This window comes from Lipotes vexillifer, unplaced genomic scaffold (assembly GCF_000442215.2).
Source record: "Lipotes vexillifer unplaced genomic scaffold, Lipotes_vexillifer_v1.1 scaffold24, whole genome shotgun sequence".
In the NCBI taxonomy this organism is placed as follows: domain Eukaryota; kingdom Metazoa; phylum Chordata; class Mammalia; order Artiodactyla; family Lipotidae; genus Lipotes; species Lipotes vexillifer.
Window position 1 is genome coordinate 1,898,988 of NW_006782914.1, and position 19,817 is coordinate 1,918,804.

Here is a 19,817-nt window from a genome sequence, read left to right on the forward strand (position 1 = left end):
CCGACACCAAAAAAAAAAAAAAAAAAAAAAAAAAAAAAAAAGAATGAATTTGGATGTGTTTCCTTCTCTTAGATTTTTTGGAATAGTTTGAGAAGGATGGGAGGATAGGGGAGTTTTCTGATTACTGATTTAATTTTAATACTAGTAGTCAGTCTATTCAGATTATCTATTTCTTCCTGCTTCAGTCTTGGAAGATTGTATGTTTCTAGGAATTTATCCATTTCTTCTAGTCTGTCCAGTTTTTTGGCATATATCTGCTCATTGTACTCTCTTATGATTGTATTTTTGTGATATCAGTTATATCTTCTCCTCTTTCATTTCTTATTTTATTTGTGTCCTCTCTCTTTTTTTCTTAATGAGCCTGGATAAAGACTTACCAATTTTATTTATCTTTTCAAAAACCAGCTCTTGGTTTTATTGATTTTTTTCTATTATTTTTTGGGGGATCTCTTTTATTTATTTCCACTCTGATCTTTATTATTTCCTTCCTTCTGCTGACTTTGGACTTTGTTCTTCTTCTAATTCCTCTAGATCGTTGGTTAGGTTTTTTATTAGAGATTTTTCTTATTTCCTGAGGTATGCCTGTATTGCTATAAACTTCCCTCTTAGAACTGCTTTAGCTGCATCCCATAGATTTTGGAAAGTTGTGTTTTTATTTTCATTTTCAATTGTCTCAAGGTATTTTCTGATTTCCTTTGATTTCTTTGTTGACCTATTGGTTTTTTAGTAGCATGTTGTTTAGTCTCCATGTGTTTGTGTTTTTCCCATTTTTCTTCTGGTAATTAACTTACCATTGTGGTAAGTTTCATACCATTGTGGTTGGAAAAGATACCTTAACTGTTGAGACGTATTTGATGAAATAATGGCTGAAAACTTCCCAAACATGAAGTAGTGAGATATCTCTACTTTATTGTAGAGATATCTCACTGTTTATTGTAGTTATAGTTGATTTTATAATTTTTGTCTTTTAATCTTCATACTAGCTTATTTAAGTGGTTGATTCACAGCCTTTACTATATATTTGCCTTTACCAATGGGATTTTTCCCTTCCTTTAAGTTCTTATTTCTTGTTATAGCCTTTTCTTTTTCACATAAAAAAGACCCTTTAACACTTCTTGTACAGTCAATTTGGTATTATGAACTCTTTTAATTTTTGTTTATCAGAGAATCTCTATATCTCTCCTTCAATGCTGAATGACAACCTTGATGGGTAGAGTATCCTAAGTTGTAGACTTCTTCCTTTCAGCACATTAAATGTATCATGCCGCTCCCTTAAGGCCTGCAAAGTTTCTGCTGAAAAATCAGCTTATAGCCTTATGGGGGTTCCCTTGTATGTAACTTTTTTTTTCTCTTGCTGCCTTTAGAATTCTCTCTTTACGTTTTGTCATTTTAAGTATGATATGTCTTGGTGTGGGTCTCTTTGTTTTCATTTTCTTTAGGACTCTCTGTGATTTCTGTACCTAGATATCTCTCTACTTCATGTTTGGGAAGTTTTCAGCCATTATTTCATCAAATACGTCTCTACCCCTTTCTCTCTTCTCCTTCTGGGACCCCTGTAATGTGAATGTTAGTACACTTGATATTGTCCAGAGGTTCCCTTAAACTATTCTCATTTTTTAAATTTGTTTTTCTTTTTGCTATTCTGATTGTGTAATTTCTATTATTCTATCTTCCAGATAGCTCATGCATTCTTCTGTTATCACCTAATCTGCTGTTAATTGCTATAATGTATTTTTCAATTCAGTTATTGAATTCTTCAGCTCTGACTGGTTCTTTTTTCTACTTTCTAGTTCTTTCTTAAAATTCTCATGATGTTCATCTATTTTTTTCCCCAAGTTCAGGTAGCCTTCTTATTACTATTGCTTCAAGCTCTTTATCAGGTAAATTGTTTATATCTGTTTCATTGGAGTTTTTTCAGGGGTGGTTTCTTGTTCTTTTGTTTGAAACATATTCTTCTGTCTTCTCATTTTGTTTAAATTTCTTTGTCTCTATGAAATTAAGTGAAACAGTTACCTATTCTGATCTTGAGGGTGTGTCCTTGTGTGGCAGTGTCGCTATGCAGTTTTCTTGTGCCCAGAGGCTTTGTTAGGTGTCTATACCTGAAGTGAGCAAGGGCCAGGTCTTTCCCTGAGGTGTGCTGGCAGCCACCACCTTGGTGGGAAGTAGGGCTGGAGCCAGAGCCAGGTGCAAGCTGGGACTTCTCCTTTGCTCAGTGTCCATCACTGCTCTATCAGCGGTGGGGTCCGGGTCCAAGAGGTTGGAACAGGAGCCCTGAGGGACTTGGGTTTTTCCAGGGTTTCTCCACCTTGGTTTAGGGGTGGCTGGGGCCTAAGGGCTTGGGGCTGCACTTCTGTGCTGGTTTCACTTTTCCCCAGTGTGCTTACCTCGGTTAGACATTGGGTCAGGCCAGAAGGGTTGGTGCTACACTAGTGAGCTGGCTCACTCAGTGTGGGAAGGGACACATGCTCGAGTGTGATAATTGTCTCTGCCCTGGAGCTAGTCTCACTCCCTCCTGATTGTGAGCAAGGATGCACTCTGGCAGTGGAAGTCTTTGCCCTGGAGCTAGTCTCACTCCCTCCCAAGTCTGTGCACCAAGGTGCATGCTGGTATGCTGGCAGTGGCTGCCAATACCCTGATCAAAGTGAAACTGCAACCCTTCAGATGTGACTTGAACCCAGCCACACTTCAGATGGGACTTGAACCCACAGCCTCTGACTTAGGAGAGGACTCAAACCCATTTGCACCTCAGCTGGGACTCGAACCCACAATCTTCTAACTGAAACCACACAACCCATCTCAGGACTTAATGAAGTTCAGGTTCTTTATGCCTCCGTGCAGAAGGAATTCAGTGAGAGACAAAGTGATAGGCAAGAAGTAGATTTATTAATATCCTTTGTAAAGAATTTGCAGGAAAACGGGACATGAGAGGATGGTCATGTCCCAGGTCTTGGGTGAGTCCCTGGGATGGGCCTGCCAAGTGAGGGTCTTTGGCTCCATGCAGAAGGAATTCAAGAGCGAGCCATAGTAAAGTGAAGGCAGAGATACACATTCCATAGACAGAATGCTGGCCATCTCAGAAGACAAGAGCAGCCCTAGGAGAAACACACTCCAAAGACAGAGTGTGGGCCATCTCAGAAGGTGAGAGACGCCCCGAAATATGGGGTAGTTAGTTTTCATGGGCTGGGTAATTTCATAGGCTAATGAGTGGGAGGGTTATTCCAACTATTTTGAGGAAGGGGTGGGGATTTTGAGGAATTGGGCCATTGCTCACTTTTTGCCCTTTTATGGTTGGCCTCGGGACTGTCATGGCACCTGTGGGTGTGTCATTTAGCACACTAATGTATTACAGTGGGCATATAATGAGTCTGAAGGTCTACTGGAAGTCAAATTTTCCACTACCTTGGGCCTAATTGGTTCTAACCAGTTTATGTAGTATCCTCCACAGCTATGTCATTCTTTTAAAGGTTGTGCCCTGACCCCTTCCATTCTGTCTCAAAACCCCTCACTCCCTGAGCCTGTGAAATAGCCCCCTCCTCTTCTGTGTCCTACGCTAGGGATGCAGGTCCCGACCAGATCACTTCTCCCTTCCTACCAGATTGTGTGTGAATCTTTCCTCACAGCTTTGGTTGTAGAGGAGCCTTCCTGCTAGTTCCCAGTGAGAGTCATTCTATATGTAGTTGTAGCTTTGATGTTTTCGTGAGGGGAGGTGAGTCCAGCATCCTCCTATTGCATCACCTTGAACCCACCCCGAGATGGTACATTTCTATTCATTTGCAACAACTACATTTATATATTGCTTAAATATTGGAATAATGCTTTGTAATGAGGTGTGCTCATTATTCTGTCACTGAATTGGAATTGGTTTATCCGTTCATTGAATGAATATTTGCTGACAGCTTACTCTGTGCCAGACACTGTTAAAGGTGCTTGGAATATGTAAGTGAACAAAATAGATAAGATCCATTTTTTTAAATTAAGGACTAGTGAGGAGAAAAAGACAATGGGATAAACACAGTGGACTAAGGAAACTCTAAGGTTTATGGTGGGCAGTGAGAAGATTGAACAGATAAAGTAGAGCCCGTTGTTTGACAGCTTTGGATGCTATTTTAAAGAATTTAAATTAAATCCAGTAGTCAGTAAGCAGCTAACATGGATTCTTTAACTGACAACTGACATCGTCAAAGTAGTATTTCAGGAAGATTAAGGAAATAGGTAGTATCTGAGATGGGCAGGAACTTGAGACAGAAGAATGATTAAGGAACAATTGCTAAACTCTAGACATGAGGTAATGAGGTTGTAAAGGACCAAGAAAGACATACATCTGAGATGTTGAAAAAGAAGAGGCTAGCTAGGTTTTGGTGATAACCGATAGTCAAAGAGAAATAGAGGTAAGAATAAAGCTGACTAAATTTTGAGCATAAATTTTAGGGAAAATGTTTATCTGTTCCCATGTACAGAGGGTTGGAATATATATTGGGGAAAAGATTTCTGAAAATCAAATTGCAATTTACATTTTTAAAGGCTTTAAAAATTATTGGTCTAATAATTCTGTTTCTTATAATTATCTTAATAAGATAATCATAAATATAAAGGCGTATGTACAAAAAAATCATTTATGTTAGTGAAAAATTTTAAACAACCAAAATAACTGACAATAGATCATTTAAGTCTCATCCAGCCCAGCTGGATCCATTAATTGGTTGATTAATAGAAAAATTTTAAAGTGGAGACTCATTAAATTGATATGTACATATGCCTTAAGTATTTTCTTTACTTCAAACATAACTGTGTACATTCATTTGTCAATTTTTTATATGAGGCTATTGTCTTTTCCATATCAATGGGCATATCATGCCCATTAAAATACTGTCTACAGTGTAAAGTTAGAGTTTCTTTAAAATGGCATGAGAATTCAGTGATATCTGCCATACAATCTGAGTGCATAATTCTAGACTTTTATTACTTTCTTTCCTGTTTTTTTTCCCATACCTAATTTAAGTTTTTAATCACTTACATTTTTCCATTGCCCCTCCAAAGGCCACTCTAAGGACTTTGGCTTTTATTCTCATATGGAAAACAGCTGCAGTTTTGAATAGAGAAATTGCATTATCTGAGATATGATATAACAGAATCACTCTGGCTACTCTGTTTGAAAATGGACTATGGTGTGTGTGTGGCAGGTGTTGGGAGTAGGGGAAGGGTGTCCTTTGTGCACTTTATACTCCATAATTGTTTCATTGCAAAAACAACTGTGGCTCTCTTTCCAGTGTTTGCATTTCCTTTTAGCCCCAATGCGAATAACAAAATATGGAGACAGTAGGAAAACCAGGGATCCAAGAAGCACTGCAGACTTTAGAACCATCTTAGAAAATATGGAATTAGGTGGGAAGCAACATAAGGCTTTTCAGGGTGTTTAAGGAAGAAACAAAGATAAAGAATCAGGTATAATTCCTAGAAAGTCCTCTCCACCCCTGCTGCCATCATTTAGCTAATTGGTTCTCAAATGCATAGGCCCATTAGAATCTCCTGGAGAGCTTTAAAAATACCAGTGCCTGGGCCCCATCCCAGATATACTGATGCGTTTGGTCTGGGGTGGGACCTAGATTATATATATATAAAAAAAATCCCAGGTGATTCCAATATGCATCTTGCATTAAAATAAATTGTTTTTCAAGTCTGTTTAGGTCTTATCCTCATATGATATTGGGTAACTTGTGACTGATTACCTCCACCATCTAGGACAAAACTCTATGGCTTGAGGAATTTCAGCTGGCATTTATGATCTTATTCTCTTGAGGTAGGGTGATGGAGGGGAAGGTTATCTTCATGTTGGGTCTGAAGGCAGGGTCATTTCCTTCATGTAGAGGCAAAGTGATGTTAGTTTTCCATCTACATTAGAAGATCTAAGAAGGCACAACTCAAGCTAATAGGCAGTACACACTGTGGTTCAAACCTTTTCTCAATTATCCTATGTGGCATTGTACCATAAAGCATCCCTCAGGGAAGGATCAAATATGTTGCCACAGAGGATATACCTACTTCGTCTTTCTCTGCTGAATGGCTCACCACTGAAAGCCATGAATTACTCGTTATTTAGGCCCTAAAGAATCCTGTCTTTGTGGCAGTGGCCTTAAAAACATTGTTTCTGACTTGTGTTAGTCAGCCTTTAAGATGGCCTCCAGTGATTCCTGCTTTCTGGTTTGTATGCCTTTGTTAATTCCCTCCCCTTGAGAACAGGCAGAAGTGATGAGACACTTTTGAAGATTAGGCTATGAAATACTATGACTTCCGTTTTGGGCACTCTTTTTCATTCTCTCTGATTCCTTGCTCTGTGGGAAACAAACTGCCATGTTGTAAGTGGAGCTATGGAGAAGCTCAAGTGGTGAGGAAGTGGTATTTCAAACCCACAACCAGTGAGGATCTAAGGTCGATCCCTCTCTGAGTTGAGCATTGAGATAACAGATAACTGCAGTTCTGGCCAACACCTTGATTGCAGCCTTATAGAAGATTCTAGCTAGAGACACCTAGCTAAACCATGCCCAGGTCCCTAACCACATTAACTGTGAGATAATGAAAACTTGCTGTTTAAGCCATTTAAGTTTTAAGATAATTTGTTACACAACAATAGATAACTACTACATGTCTTGCTGGACTTATCATGAGAAAGGCCTTCCATCTTCAAGCTAAATATTATTATTCATTTCACATTTCAATTATTAGACTATAAGTTCTATTCATATGAAAAGAAAATAAATTTTTATCATCTCATAAATTCAATTTGAGGATTTGGAAACTCCTGAAATTGAAGAGACTAGGACTTTCTCTGTTGCTTTCTGGCAAATCTTCACAATTCAGGAGAAAGTAAGGAGGACCTTCAAGATGCCGGAGGAGTAAGACATGGAGATCACCTTCCTCCCCACAAATACATCAAAAGTACATCTACATGAAGAACAACTCGTACAGAACACCTCCTGAATGCTGGCATAAGACCTCAGACTTCCCAAAAGGCAAGAAATTCCCCACGTACCTGGGTAGGGCAAAAGAAAAAAGAAAAAACAGAGACAAAAGAATAGGGATGGGACCTGCACCTCTGGGAGGGAGCTGTGAAGGAGGAAAAGTTACCACACACTAGGAAGCCCCGTCTCTGGTGGAAATGGGGGGTGCGTGGGGGGGAAGCTTCAGAGCCACAGAGGAGGGTGCAGGAAAAGGGGTGCAGAAAGCAAAGCAAAGAGATTCCCACGCAGAGGATCAGTGCCGACCAGCACTCACCAGCCTGAGAGGCTTCTCTGCACACCCGCCGGAGTGGGTGGGGGCTGGGAGCTGAGACTCAGGCTTCGGAGTTCAGATCCCAGGGAGAGGACTGGGGTTGGCTGCGTGAACACAGCCTGAAGGGGGCTAGTGAGCCACAGCTAACCTGGGGGGAGTCCGGGAAAAATCTGAAACTGCCTAAGACTCAAGAGACCATTGTTCGGGGTGCACGAGGAGATTCAGAACACCGCCTAAACGAGCTTCACAGATGGTGCGAGCCACGGCTATCAGCGTGGACACCAGAGACGGGCATGAAATGCTAAGGCTGCTGCTGCAACAACCAAGAAGGCTGTGTCTAATTGGTAATTACCATTCCTATTAATTGATATTTATTGGACATCCCATCCAAAACAACAGAATACACTTTCTTCTGAAGTGCTCATGGAACATTCTCCAGGATAGATCATATCTTGGGTCACAAATCAAGCCTTGGTGAGTTTAAGAAAATTGAAATCATATCAGGCACCTTTTCTGACCACAACACTATGAGACTAGATATCAATTACAGGAAAAAAACTGTAAAAATACAAAAACATGGAGGCTAAACAATACACTACTAAATAACCAAGAGATCACTGAAGAAATCAAGAGGAAACCAAAAAATACCTAGAAACAAATGACAATGACAACATAATGACCCAAAACCTATGGGATGCAGCAAAAGAAGTTCTAAGAGGGAAGTTTATAGCAATACAATCCTACCTCAAGAAAGAAGAAACGTCTCACATAAACAACCTAACTTTAAACCTAAAGCAATTAGAGAAAGTACAAAAAAAAAAAAACCCAAAGTTAGCAGAAGGAAAGAAATCATAAAGATCAGAAATAAATGAAAAAGAAATGAAGAAAACAATAGCAAAGATCAATAAAACTAAAAGCTGGTTCTTTGAGAAGATAAACAAAATTGATAAACCTTTAGCCAGACTCATCAAGAGAAAAAGGGAGAAGACTCAAATCAATAGAATTAGAAATGAAGAAGGAGAAGTAACAACTGACACTGCAGAAATACAAAGGATCATGAGAGATTACTACAAGCAACTATATGCCAACAAAATGGACAACCAGTAAGAAATGGACAAATTCTTAGAAAACCACAACCTTCTGAGCCTGGACGAGGAAGAAATAGAAAATATAAACAGACCAATCACAAGCACTAAAATTGAAACTGTGATTAAAAATCTTCCAACAAAAGCCCAGGACCAGAGGGCTTCACAGGCAAATTCTATCAAACGTTTAGAGAAGAGCTAACACCTACCCTCAACAAAATACTAGCAAACAGAATCCAACAGCACATTAAAAGGATCATACACCATGATCAAGTGGGGTTTATCCCAGGAATGCAAGGATTCTTCAGTATATGCAAGTCAATCAATGTGATACTCCATATTAACAAACTGAAGGATAAAAACCATATGATCATCTCAATAAATGCAGAAAAAGCTTTCAACAAAATTCAACACCCATTTATGATAACCCTCTGGATAGTAGGCATAGAGGGAACTTACCTCAACATAATAAAGGCCATATATGACAAACCTACAGCCAACATCGTTCTCAATGGTGAAAAGCTGAAACTGTTTCCTCTAAGATCAGGAACAAGACAAGGTTGTCCACTCTCACCACTGTTATTCAACATAGTTTTGGTAGTTTTAGCCCCAGCAATCAGAGAAGAAAAAGTAATAAAAGGAATCCAAATAGAAAAAGAAGAAGTAAAGCTGTCACTGTTTGCAGATGACATGATACTATACATAGAAATCCAAAAGATGCTACCAGAAAACTACTAGAGCTAATCAATGAATTTGGTAAAGTAGCAGGATACAAAATTAATGCACAGAAATCTCTTGCATTCCTACACACTAATGATGAAAAATCTGAAAGAGAAATTAAGGAAACAATCCCATTTACCATTGCAACAAAAAGAATAAAATATCTCAGAATAAACCTACCTAAGGAGCCAAAGACCTGTGCAGAAAACTATAAGACACTGATGAAAGAAATTAAAGATGATACAAACAGTTGGAGAGATATACCATGTTCTTAGATTGGAAGAATCAACACTGTGAAAATGACTGTACTACCCAAAGCAATCTACAGATTCAGTGCAATCCCTATTAAACTACCAATGGCATTTTTCACAAAACTAGAACAAAAAATTTCACAATTTGTATGGTAACACAAAAGACCGTGAATAGCCAAAGCAATCTTGAGAAAGAAAAATGGAGCTGGTTGAATCAGGCTCCCTGACTTCAGACTATACTACAAAGCTACAGTAACCAAGACAATATGGTACTGGCACAAATCAGAAATATAGATCAATGGAACAGGATAGAAAGCCCAGAGATAAGCCCATGCACATATGGTCACCTTATTTTTGATGAAGGTGGCAAGAATATACAGTGGAGAAAGGACAGCCTCTTCAATAAGTGGTGCTGGGAAAACTGGACAGCTACATGTAAAAGAATGAAATTAGAACACTCCCTCTTACCATACATGAAAATAAACTGAAAATGGATTACACACCTAAATATAAGGCCAGACACTATCAAACTCTTAGAGGAAAACATAGGCAGAACACTCTATGACATAAATCACAGCAAGATCCTTTTTGACCCACCTCCTAGAGAAATGGAAATAAAAACAAAAATAAACAAATGGGACCTAATGGAAATTAAAACTTTTGTACAGCAAAGGAAACCATAAACAAGACAAAAAGACAACTCTCAAAATGGAAGAAAATATTTGCAAATGAAGCAACTGACAAAGGATTAATCTCCAAAATTTGCAAGCAGCTCATGCAGCTCAATATCAAAAAAACAACCCAAACCAAAAATGGGCAGAAGACATAAATAGACATTTCTCTAAAGAAGATAGACAGATAGCCAACAAACATGTGAAAGGATGCTCAACATCACTAGTCATTAGAGAAATGCAAATCAAAACTAAAATGGGGTATCACCTCACACCAGTCAGAATGGCCATCATCAAAAAATCTACAAACAATAAATGCTGGAGAGGGTGTGGAGTTAAGGGAACCCTCTTGCACTATTGGTGGGAATGTAAACTTATCCAGCCACTATGGAGAACAGTATGGAGGTTCCTTTTAAAACTAAAAATAGAACTACCATACGACCCAGCAATCCCACTACTGGGCATATACCCTGCAAAAACCATAATTCAAAAAGAGTCATGTACCACAATATTCATTGCAGCACTATTTACAATAGCCAGGACATGGACACAACCTAAGTGTCCATCAACAGATGGATGGATAAAGAAGATGTGGCATATATATACAATGGAATATTACTCAGCCATAAAAAGAAATGAATTTGAGTTATTTGTAGTGAGGTGGATGGACCTAGAGTCTGTCATTGACAGTGAAGTAAGTCAGAAACAGAAAAATACCATATGCTAACACACATATATGGAATCTAAAAAGAAAAATAAATGGTTCTGAAGAACCTCAGGGCAGGACAGGAATAAAGATGCAGATATAGAAAATGGACTTGAGGACACGGGGAGGGGAAAGGGTAAACTGGGTAAAAGTGAGAGAGTGGCATTGACATATATACACTACCAAATGTCAAATAGCTAGTGGGAAGCAGCCACATAGCACAGGGTGGTGCTTTGTGACCACCTAGAGGGGTGGGATAGGGAGGATGGGAAGGAGATGCAAGAGGGAGGGGATATGGGGATATATGTATACGTATTGCTGATTCACTTTGTTATACAGAACCGAACACCATTGTAAGGCAATTATACTCCATTAAAGATGTTAAAAAAAAAAAACAAGTACGTTTTCTTGGCAAACCATTCTATGTTAGAGGATGAGTGGAAGCATATGTGGGCCTGAAGGTACATCACCTTTATTGAAAGTAGCCGCTCTGCTGGATGCATATAGAAGTGGAATAAAGAGTAGCCTGGGGGTGGGCAATACAGGGGTGGGAAGTTGAGATACAAACTATTATGTGTAAAATAAGCTACAAGGATATATTGTACAACACAGGGAATATAGCCAATATAATAACTATAAATGGAATATAACCTTCAAAAAGTGTGAATCCCTATATTGGACACCTGTAACTTACATAATATTGTATATCAGCTATATATCAATTTAAAATATTAAAGTTTAAAATAAAGAGTAGCCTGACAACAGTGTTGAAATAGGCATGAAGGTTTAATGAACTATGGCATATTAAGATATGCATTAAGAACTCAAATCAGAGAGACCAATTAATAGATATTCTCTAAAAACTGTTTTAAGGTGATCATAGAAATGGTCAAGGCTAATAATCATCTGATACCCACAAGTTAGTCACAGTGGCCTGAATCTATTCTAATAGAGCAGTGGTATATTCTGATTGACCAGTAACCACTCATACTCGTCATTAAATATTTTTAATGTCACTCTGGTTCATAGTAAACTTTTACATAAACTTTTGGTTTTCTTTAGCCATGTGTCACCTGCGTGTAAAGTTGAACTATGAGAGGTACAGGATCTCTTTTGTCTTATTCATGCCCAAGTATATGGCAGTGGGATAGTAGTGTAAATGAAGCCACATGATAAAGCTTACACATTTTTCTGATGCATCACTTTTTCTCACTGCTGTGAATTTTATATTAAAGCAAACATAAATATATTGTGGAATAAAATGCAAAAATCACATGTGTTTTAAGAGAATGGTTTTCAAGAAAATTTGTGTCCTTGGTGGGCTACCTTTGCATTATTCCTTAGACTCATTCTCTATCTCTACTAGTATTGGTATTTCAGTAGAAAATTGTGAGAGGCACTGATTTAGGATATTTGTGGATACAGAATTGCTTTTACTATAGCTGGTCCCATAGTCCATCTCTATGTTATTTGTCACTTTAGAGAATCAGAAGGGCAAACTCTGAGAGATGGAAACTAATAATTTATCTCCAGCATCCCTCCTCTTCTGTCATTAAGTTGAATTTTAGCCAACTCAGAGGCTGATAATTTATATTATAGAATTTTTTATGTAAAAATGTTTTAGTTCACTAATTGCATTGAAAGTATATTTTTTATTACTTCTTTTGTTAACATTTTATATTCTTCTGTTTAATTTTTTCCTTCCTAATTCTTGGAAACCAATGTATTTAACCAGTTTTCTCTTTCAAAGAACATTTAGAAAAGGTTACTCTGTTTATCTGGCTGTTTTGCACAGTGCTTTCCATTTGTAAGTAAAGAGGTGCATTTAAAAGTTGGAGTCAGAATTAGAAATTTCATCATTTTTTTCCTACTTTTGAGTCAAATATGACAGTGTAGACTATTATATATGAAGTGAAGTGCCAAAACATGTCACATTTGCATGCAAATGTAAAGGTTATATCTCAACAGGAATAATTTTTTTAAAAGACCACTAACTAATAATCCTAATCATCCAAGAGTAGGAAGTACATGCTGAATGACCTAGACTCTTGTGGCAGCTCTGAACCTAACCAGCTATGTGATTTGGGATCTGTTACAATCTCAATTTCCTGGTCTACAAATGAATAGTAAGGACTAAGGCCACTTGCAGTGTTTAGATTCTTGAATTCTAAGTGTATGTAACTAGTGCAGATTTTATTTTCTAAAATTTTCACGTTAAGTGTAAAAAAAACAAAAGGGGGGAGGGAGGATAAAGAATTATAAGTAAGTGTTTCTAGAAACACTACTGGATTGGACTTACTGCTAAATGTTGGTTAATTCAGCGTTGCTTTGTAATTTGTTCATAACTATAACTCTATAGTCAGAGTATTTGTTCCTAATATAGCTCATATCTTATATACATACACACTGTTTCTGTTTAAATTTCCATATAATCATGTTTCACCCTAACTTTTAAAAATAAAGTATGGTTAGTCTCATTATGAATTTTCTTTGATACTCAAACATTGAGTGAATTCATATAAAAAATTGATTATGGACAGACACTCTGCTAGACACTAAGGAAACTAATATGAAAAACATAGATCCTCAAAAACAAACAAACAAACAAACACATAGGTCCTCTTCTGCTCTCAGTATGTTCACAAGACACCAGTAACAGAAGCCTGATCTAGGAACCTAGGCTAGCAAGGCCCTTGACTCATACAACAGTTAAGAATATCATTCATGGCATTTCCCCAGAGTATATCTGAGGAAGGGCAATTTTTTCTAGCTTCCTGCAGCCTCATCATGTAGGTTGAGTCACAAGGAAATCAAATGAACCTATTTCTGTTAACATAGCCTTTTCATGTAACTCTCTCTTATAAATGTATTATCAGTTAATATTTGTATAAAATAAAGGGACTTAAAAGACAAATATTTTGAAATTAAAACCACCCTTATTAGCATACCACCAATTTAATTTCAATAAATGTTGGCCTTCTACTGATGAACATTAAAGTGCTAACAAGATCTGCCAATGCCAGAATTATGAAGTAGAAATTTATCTTTTCAATAAGTCCGTTATCTGTAGCCTGACCTCAAGCCTTCATTGCTATTCAGGGCCTCGGATCCCTAAGTATAGACTCTACTTTGGGCATTGTGCTCTTGCTATTGAACAGGAAAACAACTTTCAATGCTGCCATATTTTGAATGGCAGAGATTTCTAGAGATTAGAAAAACTACTAACTTTAAATATGCATATTTTTAAAATGTTGTACTATTCTACTCATGAACTCAAATATAGTTTAACTTTAAAATCATGTAAGTTCTTTTATCTACAGTGATTTTACTTATAAGATCCAATTTAGTTGACAAGAGTATGTGGCAAAACATATTTCACATTTTTGTATTGTTCCCTGTGAGACATCTATTGTAAGAATTGCTGCAAGCTGTCATTTTTGTCTGCTGTCCAGGATTTGCTGGCCTGAGTGCTGTGTACTAGACTTGGTGTTGCTCAGGACGGGGAGGGGGAACTTGCAATTGAGCCAGACGGTTTTGTTATTGCTTTAGAATTAAAAGCATATGAAACAGATACAGCATATTAACGTTTTTTTTTATAAATAACATAAACTTAAATAACAAAACAGTAAAGTTCAAATACAACTTAAAATAGAGTTTAATGCGGTAACCACAGGATAAAAGCATGATTATTTGTGGGAAGAACATTATTAAAAGCCATATTCCCGAATATGAATTATACAAAAGATAGATTATGTTACTTGAAAAAAACATAAAAGATTTTTGAATTTTACTTTTAGGGATTATAAAATGTTATTTTGTGGTGAGTGAGATGAAGTACAGTATTATCATTATCGCTATTTTATATACAAGATTTTTGAAAACATCCTTTAAACAATACCCTTTCAGTTGGGAGCAGCATTAGGAATTTTGTTCTTGTTAATAGGTACAAGCATGTTCTAATCTTATACTCTTGTAAAACTACCTCTTTGATTCATTTCCATAATAGAATTTTTGAGAATATTCCTTCTTTTCTGATTAGAATTTAAGTGGTTCATAATTTTTCACTAGAAAGCATTCAGATACTGCTCATCTTCCATAGTTAGTGTTGGCTTGATTATCTGACAAATCATTCCAGCAGCTTTTAGGTCTGACACATCTTATATAACATCATCTGCATTATTATTATTATAGCAGCCATTTTATAAGCAGATAGGAATATTTAAATAATCATTATCAGATAATCAAATCTAACAGTCTTAAGGGTAAATTAATTTAAGAAAAAACATTACTATTACTGACATCATGATTGTACAACCAGTTTTACAATTTTTTACAACTTTTAGTTACTAAATCTGATTTTTGTGTATATTTTTTCAAATCTTTCTTTAATGCAGTCTCTTAAAATAAACATAAATGCGCAAGTCCAGCTTGATCAGTTTTTCAGTAGTTTTCCAGCCTTTCTTGGTTACTTAAAAAAAAAAAAAAAGAAAAGAAAAAAGGAAGAAAACAGTCCACTTAAAGAAATCTCCCTGCTGGAACTGGTTTCTTATATGCCATATATGATTAGGTTATTGCCATAGGAAGAAAGTGGGCTGTTTTTTGTTCTTTCTTCGTTTTTTTCCCTCTTACAGGAACCCCCTTTTGATTTAAGGCAACAAACATTTCTCCTCCACTGTGTGTCCATTTAGCTGATGCATATGTGTTGTAGTGGTTTTCCAGAATTAATTCTTTGAAGTTACAATCTTCATTGCATTCTTTCTGCAAAGAACAACAAACAAACAACATTATCCAAATGATTTTTGGAGGGACTCAGACAAAGAATAAGCAGTAATATTTAGTAGAATTAAAACATACATGACTTTTTTTGAGCAGGCATAATGCAGTTTGTTATATATACTTAGCATATTTGAAAAAAGATTAAATTTTTTAAAAGATAAAATGATACACATTTAGTTATGCAACATAGTTTCAAACATGTAGCTTTTTGGCAGTCAGTTGCTACTATTCTTAAGTATTAAGAGCTATTTCCCACTAATTAGCTCTCATATTACTATGCCCAAGTCACTCTTTCTCTAACACTGACATTTTGATACAATTAGCAGAGCCTCTGCCTCCCTCAGCTGAAGGACATATTTCACAACTTTTCTTCATTTACTATTACACTGCCTGTGATAGTGATGGAAAATAAAAAGTTAATTTGTTCATCCAACTATTCATTCATTCACTTAAACCTGTATTTTTATGTAGTCTGTGCCAGGAATACAAAGGAAAGTCAATTATACTTTGTTATAGTGGGATGAACTGTTGCATATTTCATGTTATAATAAAGTGGGAACAATGGGAATGCTTACAGTTCAAAGCCCATGATTGTGAGATTGATGTTGATAAACAAACGTCTGGATTTTTTTTCCCCAAGAATTTTCATGTCAGCAAAGTGCAAATTGGGTGAACTTTAACAAAAAGAGCTTTAATACTGACAGATGGACATTTTAGATTTTAAGAATCTAAAGTACAAATGGAATTTTAGAGCTGGAAGGATCCTTAGAGGTCAGTTAATCCAACTTGTATTACAGATGAAGAAACCAAAGTCCAGAGAACTTAAGCAAATTGTCCAAGATCACACAGAAAATTTAATTCTTAAGTATAAAATGTTTTAATGAAATCATTGAATTATGTAGTTTGAGAGGAGTTAATTTCATTTTTACTTTTCAGAAAGGGAAGATATTTTTGACAAAAATAAGTTTGAGAAATTAAGTCTAAGCTATCAATTATCAATACCTTTGCATAGAGTTTTCCTTCCTTGTTCATTGCAAGATAATATTCACTTTCCACTCCTTTGATTGCTACAATTCCAACGGCCACTGTCCTAATTTCCATGATGTCTGCAAGGTATCACAGAAAGATATGTCAGTTATTCACCCAGCTTTGCAGATTATCCAAGAATGACCATTTGTCCTTATTTCTGTTTCACTTGGAAGTTAAGGTTATTAACATGATTATTTACTCAGCCTGAGACCCCCATCCACCCATAACATGTACACACAAACACCAGATTAGTCCTTATTAAATGTGGGAAGTGCAAAACTATTGATTTTTTATTTTGTAGAAAAAGATATTTGGATTCAAAAAGAAGAGTTACATATTTGAATTTCACTTTTTCTTCTCTAGAATTACATTTCTAATTTACTGTAATAGTAATAATAACATCAATAATACCTAAAGTTTATTCAGTTCATACCACATGCAAAGTATTGTTTTAGCATTCATGTATTAATACATGTACTTATCACCAAGACTATAAGGCAAGTACTCATATTATCCCCAGTTTACAGATCAAGAATCTCAGGTACAAAGAAGTAATTTGCCCAAATTCTCAGCTGGTAAGTGGCAGAAGTGGAATTTGAACCCAAAAGGTCTGGCTCTTAATCATTATATAATGCTATGAAAGTATATAATTAGCTAACATCTTTAATTTTCTACTTAAACTTTATATTAATAATTATTGCTGGCAGAATATTTCTTGAATATACTGAAAATGAATAAAATTCTGATTGAAGCAATTGTAAATGATGGTAAACAAAACCAACTACCTTTAAAAAATTAAATATTTTATTTTGATTTATTTTTTTTAATTTTTATTAGAGTATGGTTGATTTACAATGTTGTATTAGTTTCAGGTGTACAACAAAGTGAATCAGTAATACATATACATATATCCACTCTTTTTTAGATTATTTTCCCATATAGGCCATTACAGAGTATTGAGTAGAGTTCTCTGTTCTATACGGTAGGTCCTTATTAGTTATCTATTTTATATATAGTAGTGTGTATATGTCAATCCAGTCTACCAATTTATCCCTCCCCTCCCTTACCCCCTGGTAACTATAAGTTTGTTTTCTACATCTGTAATTCTGTTGCTGTTTTGTACATAAGTTCATTAGTACCCCCCAAAATATTAAATATTTTAAACTGATAGTGAGCTTTTTGATAATGAAAACAGAGTCTAAAACAAAATTATGAGTCCTGATCACAGAATATTTTATAACTTTATACCATTTAATTAATTTTTTAACCATTATTGAAATTGCCACAAGAATGTTAACCTACTGTTTCATTATATATCATTTCCTAAAGTGCTGTATTTTAATAACTACAGTAAAAAAAAAAAACTCTCAATTTTTTAAAATGGCATAGAAATTAAAAGTTTAGTGAACCATTTTATGTAACTACTGTTAATTATACTTTCAACTTGAGACATTCTCTTTCTTGTGCTTAACGTAATGCAAAAAAAATTCCAAGTGAAAATTATCTGCATAAATCAAGTTTCCAGAAGCTGTTTTCTAAAATATTCACTTAAGTGGAGAAAATTCTAATTTTTTATTCCATGCCTTCACTTCATCCTCTTATTTATTCTTCTGGCTTCATTTTTCCTATCTGGAGAATAAAATTTTTACCCATTTCATCAGGATTGATGTACCCTAGTTAATATGTGTTATCTGTTTCCAATATATGCTGCATATAGAAGTCATTTTCCCACTATACTATGGTTAGCACTAGTCAGAACTCATCCAATTGAGAGTTCTACAGCTGCTCATCTAGAAATTGAGGTCTATGAAGAAAATGCAAAGGAATGGATATTTATCTTTTAAAGTATTTATGAAGCATTGTCAGAATGCATAGAACTGTATGGTAATTTTAGGATACAAATTAAGAAAAACAGCAATGGTTTCTGAACTTCAGAAGTTAAAATCTAGTATAAACAGCAAAACACATATGTAAACACACACGTAGATACACCTTAATTAAAAGAAAACTTCTGGAGACACAGCCTTGAAGGAGAGGCTAAGGGAAATGTTAACAGTTGCTTACAAGCATGTGAAGGATGTGATGCTGATGCATTCATGCAAAATTCAACAAATCTTCAGTGAGAGCCAATTCTGTGCTAAGCTCAATTCAGAGACAAACCCTGCCCTTTTGGAGCACTTTATCTGGCAGCTAACTCTTCTTGTTCAGCAAAGGAAGATCAAAGGGAAATAATTTATTACCCAGCAGAATCCAAATAGGTTAAGTTTATATCAATACAATGAAGAATACTAAAGAAATTCACTGACTCAACCAATTTGCAATACCTTCAAAATTGAGTAAATATATCTATTTAAAAACATACGGAATAGTTGATTTCTAAAGATCTTACCACTGTAAAATGTGAAGTCAGTTTTTTCCTTCTAGTCCCTTTCTCCTGCTATTTCCCTCTTTATTCAATATTTTCTCTTAGAAAGGAGAGTACTGATGCATAGGCTTAGAGTATCTTTCATGCTCAGTTTTAATTAGGGAATAAAATCTGTCATGTTTGCTGGCTTTTTCGTTTATAGACCAACTGTCTACAAAATATAACTATAGAATGATAGAGGTATTGTTGATTATGCTATGTGGACACTTTCCCTTCAGGTTCAGTCATGACAATATATTCATATTGTCCCATCTCTAAACCCTTTTCCTCTATCCCCTGCCTGCCCATTGCCCACCATATTTTTGTTACACTCTGACACTCAATAGGTGATAAACATTGTTAATCTTATCCCTCTGCACATTGGGGTTAAGGACATCAAAAAATCTTTAGATTTTTAACAACCCAATTAAAAAATGGGCAAAATGTCTGAACAGATGCCAAAGTAGATACACAGTTGGCAAATAAGCATATGAACAGATGTTCAATCTTTAAAGATTCTACTTTTAACCAGGATGAGGACAGACTTGAAAATGGCAAGGTTCCTGACACAGTAATATTGTATATTGTTTGGTGTATTTTAAAAATCATTTTACTAGGAAATCAACAGACCTAAAAATATATTTCTTGGAAGAGCATTAAGTAGTACTGGCAGAATTAATACGCTATCAATCCTGACTTTCTGGTCTGTTTTGCCTCGTGTGCTGTACCCTTTTTTATTCAAGAAAATCCAAGAATGAAGAAACTAAAGTTATCATTCTTTCATTTAAGTGCAGAGTAGGAAGTAGTGTTCCTACAGATTTTAAAGTGTTTTAACTTTCCTGTTTTTCAAAAAAAGTTTTTATTGAGCTTCCCTGGTGGCGCAGTGGTTGAGAGTCTGCCTGCTAATGC

General features: G+C 35.8%; 2 protein-coding genes across 2 annotated transcripts in view; one reads left to right on the forward strand and one right to left on the reverse strand.

Annotated features, from left to right (window-relative positions):
- Nucleotides 1–19,817, forward strand: part of FAM227B (family with sequence similarity 227 member B) — a 286,042-nt gene that overhangs the window by 99,951 nt on the left and 166,274 nt on the right. The gene's annotated exons all lie outside the window — the stretch shown is intronic.
- The window catches only part of FGF7 (fibroblast growth factor 7), a 66,173-nt gene continuing 59,668 nt past the window's right edge, over nt 13,313–19,817 (reverse strand). The window contains exons 3-4 of the mRNA XM_007455541.1: nt 16,478–16,581; nt 13,313–15,457 (exon numbers count right to left, since the gene is read on the reverse strand). Coding sequence (XP_007455603.1) covers nt 15,263–15,457; nt 16,478–16,581 — 299 coding nt within the window. The 3' untranslated portion in view covers nt 13,313–15,262. The remainder of the gene's footprint in view (nt 15,458–16,477; nt 16,582–19,817) is intronic.